This window comes from Gopherus flavomarginatus, chromosome 4 (genome assembly GCF_025201925.1).
Source record: "Gopherus flavomarginatus isolate rGopFla2 chromosome 4, rGopFla2.mat.asm, whole genome shotgun sequence".
Classification (NCBI taxonomy): domain Eukaryota; kingdom Metazoa; phylum Chordata; order Testudines; family Testudinidae; genus Gopherus; species Gopherus flavomarginatus.
Window position 1 is genome coordinate 90,441,657 of NC_066620.1, and position 8,963 is coordinate 90,450,619.

The 8,963-nt window shown below is 38.7% G+C and overlaps 1 protein-coding gene across 3 annotated transcripts in view; it reads left to right on the forward strand.

The window, feature by feature from the left end:
- LOC127048963 (uncharacterized) overlaps nt 1–7,861 on the forward strand; it is a 118,136-nt gene extending 110,275 nt beyond the window's left edge. For all 3 annotated transcript variants that reach the window (XM_050949122.1, XM_050949119.1, XM_050949121.1), the window contains exons 11-14: nt 8–68; nt 3,832–4,034; nt 4,753–4,852; nt 7,146–7,861. In XM_050949122.1, coding sequence (XP_050805079.1) covers nt 8–68; nt 3,832–4,034; nt 4,753–4,852; nt 7,146–7,208 — 427 coding nt within the window. In that variant the 3' untranslated portion in view covers nt 7,209–7,861. The remainder of the gene's footprint in view (nt 1–7; nt 69–3,831; nt 4,035–4,752; nt 4,853–7,145) is intronic.
- The last annotated feature ends 1,102 nt before the right edge of the window (nt 7,862–8,963 follow it).

The following is an 8,963-nucleotide window of genomic DNA, read 5'->3' on the forward strand; positions in this document are numbered from 1 at the left end:
GGAACAGACTGCTGGAGAAAAATGGTCAGTTCGCAGTTGCTGAAAAAGAGCACAGTGTCCATGATCTGGTTAGTAGTCAAATGGTCATTGCTGTCATCTATACCTTCTGCTTTTTAATGAATAATTCACCAAGGCAAAGTAATAGCTAAAGCGCTTTTCTTGACTGTCACTACAAATGCTACAAGCCTAGAATGTTCTTATTTTAAAGCTTGACAGTATCCTTTACAGTCCAGACTGCATATCAGACAGATCAGTGGTAGGTATGTGGATTTGTGCACTGGCCTTTCACCTTACAAAACCACCACACAATTTGTTACAATTTATAGTCTCTGTAGAGGCCCAGGATTGAAATATAGGGTTCAGGCCAGTGCGGAAGCTTGCACAATTCCTATGTGTAGTATGCCTGAATCAGTCCAGCCCTATTAGCTTCCTACTTATGTAACAGCTAAAATAAACTTAGAACTAAACCTCAAGTGAAATCTTGACTTCATTCAAGGCAATGGCAAAATTCCCATCAACTTTAGTGGGGCCACAATTTTTCTCCTCCTCCGTTTTCAATCTCCTTCTGCAGTATTACATGTTAGCTAAAAGCAGGGGAGTGGAGTAAGGCATTATCAGGGGACTTGGTTATACCTAGGCTTGGCAGAATTTGATTTTTGTTTATAATTTTGACAGAGATCAATATTTATTTTAAGCCTTTTTAGATTTTTATTGTTTTTAAATTTTCACAGTTGCAGGAAATTACACAGGGGCCAGACAATGAGGGCAGTCAGACAGCAGTCATTTAATGACACTAGACATTGAGATTCAAAAAGTTAAAGCTTTTATAACTAGTAAAACACACATTGTCAACATCACATGTCAAAATATACAGAGTAAATATTCTTAAATCAAACTTATACGTTCTCAAGCAGAATTTTTCTTTCTTTGCCCATCTGTGTATTTTGATTATTATTGATGGAAATATTTTTTCTTGTGTTTGGGACTGTGTATGGTAAAATTGATGTTTACTGATGAAAAATCTCATCCTTCCAAGTTTAGTTATACAACTTTAAAAAGATGTGGTGCGAACATAACCTGTGTCCCCACCATGTAAGTGGGACCTAACATCAGAGAATGTGAGCAGTGATGTAGAAAAATAAAGATTGTAAAATAAAGATTGTATGATTCCCCTAGGAAATATTCTTTGAGAAGTATACTTTCCACACAGAACAGATTAAAAAACCATGTTGTTGCATACAATTGTGTGTAAGAGATGGTTTTCACTAAAACATTTTCTGGGGCTTTTGGACATTACTTGCATAGATTACTCTACTGTTAATGCTGTTTTCTTAAGTGTTTAAAAAGAGAGGTAGGACCAATCTTTCTAGACCCAGATGGTTTAGAATTAGGTTCCTAAATCCATATTTACGCCCTGATACTGCAAATATGCATCAGTGTTTGCAGGATCAGGGTCTTAAATCGCTAAATAGGTGACCTGTTTTTCAGTGGAGCAGTGGGTGCTGAGCACCCTTGAAAATCATGTCACTTGTTTAATTTCCTAAATATGGATTTTGGGTTCTAACTCTAAACACTGCAATCTTAAAATTTTGGGCTTGATTATACCACCTTTTTGTGTGTGAAAATTCTCTTTATATCTCCTTCCTACACTGGCCAATTTGTATTAAGATCTTGAGTCATCAGGGAAGCCCTTTTATAGTGAAATTGGGTTTTTGTTTTTTATTTTTTTATAGAAAAGCTTTACTCTTAGCAGAGGCTCAGTGTAACGAGAATTTCAGTTTGCAGATTGCATGGCACAGAAACCGTTAGGAACTTTCATTCTACTTCACTATAACTGGAGTTTGTCTGTATCTTAGTTCACCATAAGCAGTTTTCTCTGCCTGCCTGTCTGTCTGAAATTACAACTGGTAATATAATGAGAAAAGTTATTTACTAATAAATAATTTAGCAATTAATGGGGGAAATGTATTGAATAAATCATATACAAATTATTATTCAGTTATCTATAGAGCTGTTCAAATAATGACAAAAGGTATAACTGAATAATCTATTTCAATAATTATGTTAGAATCCATTGGATGAATCGATCAGGACATGCAGGTGGCTGAGGACAGACATTGGGATGGATTTTAAGCAGCCGGCCACAACTTTACTAAACCTAGCACCCCACCCCAGTGTTACTGCCCTGTCTCCCTGTACCAGGCTTAGAAGAGGATCCAATGTGGGGTTTACAGTGCTATCATGTAGCCCATATCACAGGCTAGACTCTGCACTGCCTACCCCTAGGATTCAGCCAGCTCTGCTGAATCCTCTCACTCTGCTCCCTGTGAAGAGGATAGAAGTATCAAAGAGGGACCTGGCTCTGTGAAAACTTCAGGTCTCCCTTTTCCCCATAGGCTGAGGTCCATTAGTGAAATACCAGGTCTCTTATTTCTGGGTACTGGCCCTTTTGGCCTTTTATCTGCACTGAACACCAGCTACAAGTTTCAATGGATTAAGTAGTCCTACAATTCCTAATGTTAAGTCCTATTCCTATTTAACCTAACTGTGTCTCTGTGAGGCTATAAGGCAAAAAAAACTCACATGCTCACCTACAATTTGGCCCTGATGGGAAAAATTCCTTCCTGATCCAGGTGACTGGTCAGACCCATGACATCCTAAAAACACAGGTCCTATATAACTGTGGAGAGGGAGGGTGAGTTCAGCTAAAATGGGGCACCAGACTCAAGAAACCCTGGACACGGGTTTAAATTAGTGATTGTGGGGAGCAAGGAGATAATTGGCTCCTGTCTCCTTCTAGCTGGCCAGTGGACATCGGAGCAACCAGAGGGAGGAGGGGTCTACATTCTAAAGATGTCTGGTTCCACAGGGAGCTAATCAAAACTCTCCCACCCATGAAACTGGTCTGGTGGTCTTATTGCTATGAATAATGCAAACAGTTCTTATTGTAACATTGTAGTTATGTGTTATGGCTAGAATAATGCAAAAGCTCTTCAAGGCAGAGAAACTTTTTCCACTCTGGGTCCAGTCCTAGTTCCATTGAAGTAAAAGGTAGAATTCCCATTGACTCAGTGGAATCAGCAGTAGCCCCTATGTTTGTAAAATGCCATAAAAAGGAGGCACTAGATTTTTTTTTCTAATAAAAGCTATAGAAATATAGGAAAGTTGAAGGGAGAATTTGAGGGACTAAGCCAATCTAATTCTGCTAAAAATAATCTCTTGAATTCCCATTTGATGTGTGACAGATTAGCGTAAATAAGAAACATTATTTCAAATTAAAAGGAACTAAGCAATACGTAAGTTTCTCTTCTCTTCTAAATGACTGGAGATGCCTGTTTGTTGAAAAATACCAAAAAGCAGCACAGTCCCTGAAGGCTGTATCTGACACTGGATAATGGTCTTTAGTATTACACTGATTTCAGGTATTTATGATGCTGGATTGAAAAAGAAATTTCATTAACTTTTCTTTCAAAGGTGTGTCTTCCATGGTTCACTGAGCTACATCATGGTCTGGATTTTATAGGCACTTCAACTGGATATCAGCTGAGTATGTCCCTACCAGCATGATTCCAGCTGAAGCAGCAGTTGCAGAAGAGCTGAGAGCTTCTCCTTTTAGAGTTTAAAACTGGTATAGATCTGAAGAGGATCATATAGTTCTAGTAACTAACAGATATGAATCACGGGTTTGAGGTTGAATTGAACATACTATGTTGCCAGGTGCCTTGTTTCCAATGTCATTTGTGGTTTTTTTACAAGAACAGTTTGCAGTGTTCTGCTTTGAAAATGCAGGGCTGCTTTGTATAACCTACCTTGTGCTTCTGTTATCCCAAGATGGAATACTTGTTTCCAAGTCATCAGAAACAACCTGGAAGTAGCTCCACAGAAAGAGAGATAGAGGAAAGCACATTTCCCATTTTGCTAGATAGGAAACAGCATGAGCAATGTCACAGGGGCTTCTCCAAAGCACACATCATTTTTAAAGAAATGAAAAACCATTCAAAGGAGAAACATGAAAATAAAGGAGCTGTTGAAATGTGAGTATGCTGTCTAAATGATTTGCCTGAATCAGTGCATTATGCCTATGCTCCTTAATTTAGAGTGGAAATAGAAACTTGTTATATAAGGGCCCCATTCCCTTCTTCCTTTTGTAAATTTGACTTGAAACATTGCAGCTCTTAAGAGCAATCACACATTAAAATACATGTAGGTGTGAGCTTTCAAATATCCTCACCGGTGAATATTCAGAGCATCACACCCTGGTGCTTGCTTCTGAAGTTAACATTCAACCTGCTGTGCAAACTCAGGATATGTTTTTAAATGTCCATAATTTTGTTCCATTGAAACTAGATCTCTTCAAGCAAAGCACATACTCCTCATCCAGGATTAATGTGCCATGCGTGCCAAATTGGAAATTTTAAAATCAGGCTGATTTCATCTGACTGTAGGAGTGCTTGTTAATATATTTCTTACCAGTCAACTATTCTCATGTGCAAATAAAACTCATGTTATCTATTCTGGAGTTAAAATGTACCCAAAACTTAAGGGAGAATGAGAGGAAAAAGATTGGCTATTCTTTACCCCAAAGGAGAAAATGAAAAGCAAAAATAGGAATTTTAGAACAGAAAATCTATCTCAACCATAGTTATGATGTTGCTACCATAGCACTAAAATACAGATAAATACACTGAGGAATTATTTAGATTGGCTATTTCTAGTAAGCTTTTCTAAAGATGTTTTGAATGTGTCTTACAGTTTGGAGGATCTGAAATACAATAACAGCGCCTTTGCCCCACATGAAATGATCCCTGTGCCTCTTACTATGGAAGATGTGGTTCTGAACAATCCAGTTGTGGCATGTATTTTTATTTACTCTTTTGTCCCCCATCAGGTCAGTGCTGTATAGCCTGAAGGAGCTGTCATACACTTTTACCCCATAGATTAAAAGTTCCTTGTAGTACTCAGAGAGCAGAACTATTACAGCATCAAATTCTACTCTCCAGTGCACACAGAGGGCTCCCCTTGAGATCAGTGGAAGCTGTGAACACAGAGTGAAGGACAGAAATATGGCCAAGTGACCAACAAATACGTGCAGAAACTCACAGTTGGGGGGGATCCTTTTCACTTAAACTGCATTACAGGAGTATCATTCATTCACTGCTTTATCCCTTTGAAATGGTGGGAAGTCAGGCAGAGGGGAGGATTGAACTTGCAGCCACTTACGCTGACAAGTACAGCATACCCTGCCACAACAAGGACAGTCTGGGTTTGGCAAATTTCCTGGCATTCACCACCAGGAGAGCTTCTCCACCTTTAAGAGGTTCATTAGAGCATGACCCTTGTTCCCAATCCTTTTGCTGGCCAGTAACCTTCAGGGTGAGTGGAACTATATTGGGGCAACGACGGGTGAGTTTATCAAAGCATCAGAAGGAAGATGAAGGGGTGAGGAAGGCAAGACAGGACATATGGAGCATGAGGCAGGGAGTGGACCTGCTGGGGAAGAGGGAGAAAAGATGTTAGGGAACATGGGGAGATTACAGCCATGTCAGGCAGAAAGCAGCAGGGGAGTACTACTAGCGAAGAGCTATAGATCTCCTGGTGGAAAGCCTAAAAGGTTATTAGTTACTCTCTCAGAAACCAGCTGGCCAAGGCACCAGGCTGCAGCACCCAGATACTGGTTCAGAACAGTGGTGCTTCATGTTGGGCTGTCTATTAAGGGGAGAGGACAGAAAAGTGCTAGTGCTTACCTACCTTATACTTCTCCTGTATTTCCTCCTTCCCCTAATGTGGCTGTTTATCTCCCCAACATTCAAGTTTCCCCATGTCTCCTCCACACTTCCGTCCCACCATACAAAACACTTTTTCATACATCTCCAGCTCTATAACAGCGTGGAGAATGACATATGGTCAGTGTGTCCAGCAGTTTTCTTTGGCAAAACCCTTAGGCGGTGACAAATTATGCTGATACAGGTTTACAGGCCTATGAAATAAAGTTATTGCAGTAAAGTTCAGTTGCTATGAGAAACCTAAACCTTTTTTTTTAAAGTTGGACAAGAACCACAGAAATGTGAGGGGAAAATACTGAAAGTTTTTGAAGAGGAAATTTTTTTAATAAGTTCCATGTAAAAGTTATTAATTCTTGTCCCAAAAAAATAAACGGAAAACTAAATTCTCCTGGGGAAAAATTATCATGGCAAATTTGGAGACTAAACCCAATCTTTAAACTGAAAGAGGGATTGTTCGTATTGTTTTATGTGCAAATCTCAAGGCAATCCCTCACTACTATAGTCACATTGGGCCTAGCTTTTACCAAGGGAATCTCTCCTCCCCTGCAGCTGACTTCAGTAGCAGTTGTGAGTAACGACTGCAAGACTCTGACCTTAAATGTTACAAACATCTCTGCCAAACATTAGAATGACAGGATGAGCTTCTATAGGCATCTTCCACTTTAAAGCGAATCCTAAAGCTTTAGCTCTGACAATCTCCCATTTTAAAAAATCCCTTTGCTCATATATAGGCCACTAATCTAGGTCTACTTGAGGGCATCAAAAGTAGAGCTGAGCAAAAATTCATAATTTTTGTCCTGTGAGAAATTCTAATACTTTACCATTTTTATCCCAAACTAGGACAAAAAAATTGAAATATCAGTTCTTTTGCAAAATGGAAATTCCAAAGAAAGTGTTTAGAAATGGCAAAACAGTTTCTCATTTTGGATCAAAATGAAACATTTCAACATTCCCAAGCCAAAAATGTTTCATTTTGGTTAGTTGAACTGAACTCCCCAAAAAGGTTCATTCAGTCAGTTCAATAATTTCCATTTGTGTTGCATTCCTTCGTGGGAATTGTAGTTTGGGAGTCTGATCACCCATGATGCAATTGATGTGACTCTCAAGGCACACCACACAACTTGGCCAGAGGGCTGACCACATTGTATACTGGGAGATGTACTCTGGCAAGGAAGCTCAGCCTATTGGGGGAGGAAATGGGAATCCAAACTACTACTCCCATGAGGCAAGGTGACAACAGAGAAATAGACATTTTATAACACAGTATTATGGCATGCTATGACTATCTGTTACAACCACAAATGTTGTGTACATCTGTTAGTCTGAATAATCATCTATGATTTTTTTTTTTTTTAATTTTAGGAACCTAAGTCAACAGTTACCTACTGGACTAATTATGTGGACAAAGAAGAATCCATTTTCTAAAGAGGAAAAGGATTACTAAAATACAGAAACACAACAGCAATGAAATTGCAGCTTTATGTAGATCTTTACACTGTATCCCACACATACTGTAATGTACCTATATTATGAAATCACTATACTGAACGTAATTGAACTTTCTACAGGCCAAAATCTTGGTCTCATTGAAAACAATCTGAATGTTGTCATTCACTTTAATTAGAACAGGATTTGGCTCTACAGCAGTGCTACTATGGAATGGTTCAAAACAGATAAATGTCTTGTGAAAACAGATAATTTACTGTACAATTTGGTTGAGTTCCTAATCTTTAACTGATCTACAGTATTAATTATTAGAACATACATCAATGAACTAGTGGATGCTTTTGTAGTTGCAGGTTATCCTGATGTGATGAAAAACAATTTTTCATTGAGCTCTTGCAGGCTGAGCAACGAAATCAAAGGAGAGAGTTTTAACAATAGTAGAGAAGTCTAGTTTAAGATAAACAATGACTTAGATGCAAGACACGCTTTCACTTAAGGCAGCAGACAGACTACTTATGGTCATTTGGTCAGAAATTCACTTAATTCATAGTTCTTTAATCTAAAAATCTACCTGTAAATCTATAGTGTAAGCATCTAAGCATTCACTATAAAATTAAATATGCTCACTTTCAGATGTTTGTTTTTTAATGGATACAAGAAGCTTGTGTGTGTCATGCTGTGGGAGACTTTGCACTTCATATACAAGTGGGCTCATCAGCCATTTTGCAAACCAAACACATCACTGGCTCTTGGGGCAGCGGAGGACACTTAGCACTGTGAGAGGAGAGACCAACTCAGCAGGGGAGAGAGGGCAGACTTGAAAAAACACCAAGAGAAAGTGAAATAAAGGTTCTCTACTGAAAGACTGCAGGCAACTCATAGGTGTCATCATCAGACTACTTGGAGGCAAAATAATTTGAGGCTGTCAGCTGATGAGTAGTTCCCCTCAGGCACTGCTTCCTTGACTGACAGTTCTGCTGCTTCCAATTACTGCAGTAAAGATCTACCCCCCTGTGAAGGTTCAGAGGTGAACAGGAGGGAAACATACATAGAAAATCATCCATAAGTGAGATATTAAAGGCAATGTTTTAAATTGATCAAAGTTTTACATACTTAAAACATATAAAGATAGTTTATCTGATTCTTTAGGAAATGTAGTATCATCTTTGGTTTTCCTACCCATCTTACAGCTGTGATGCTTAGAACAAGTTTAGCTAATATATCCATCCCTCGACCAAACTGGCCAACTTTCATGCAATTTATGCATGGCTGAATATGAATTACTTTTCATGACTTTACAAGTTGGAAGAATGGGGTTGGTGTTGCATGTTATTGTATATAGATACAATCACCACTGCACACCTGATAAGTAAATATTCCTTCATAGCGCATTACCATCAAAGAGAATAGCCTAAGGACAGAAGACAACATGCTGAAGACAACTGCTAGGGTCAGTAATCTCCATAGCTATCAAGCATTCCCACTGCTGTGTAAAAACTCCATTGCAAATTTCAATGTGAAGAAGTGAGTACCTTGACAGCCAGAGTATTTTAATAACAGGTCATTTATGTAAACAAAAATGTAACCAGTAGCTCTCAAGACTGGAGTCAGAAAATGAAGCACCTAATAAGACACTTTCAGAAATAGCAAAAATGAGGCTGCTGTGAGTCCACTACTTTAAGGTGTGTTCATTGTTAAGCCACTTCAAGTCCAATGTCAAAATCACAACTATCT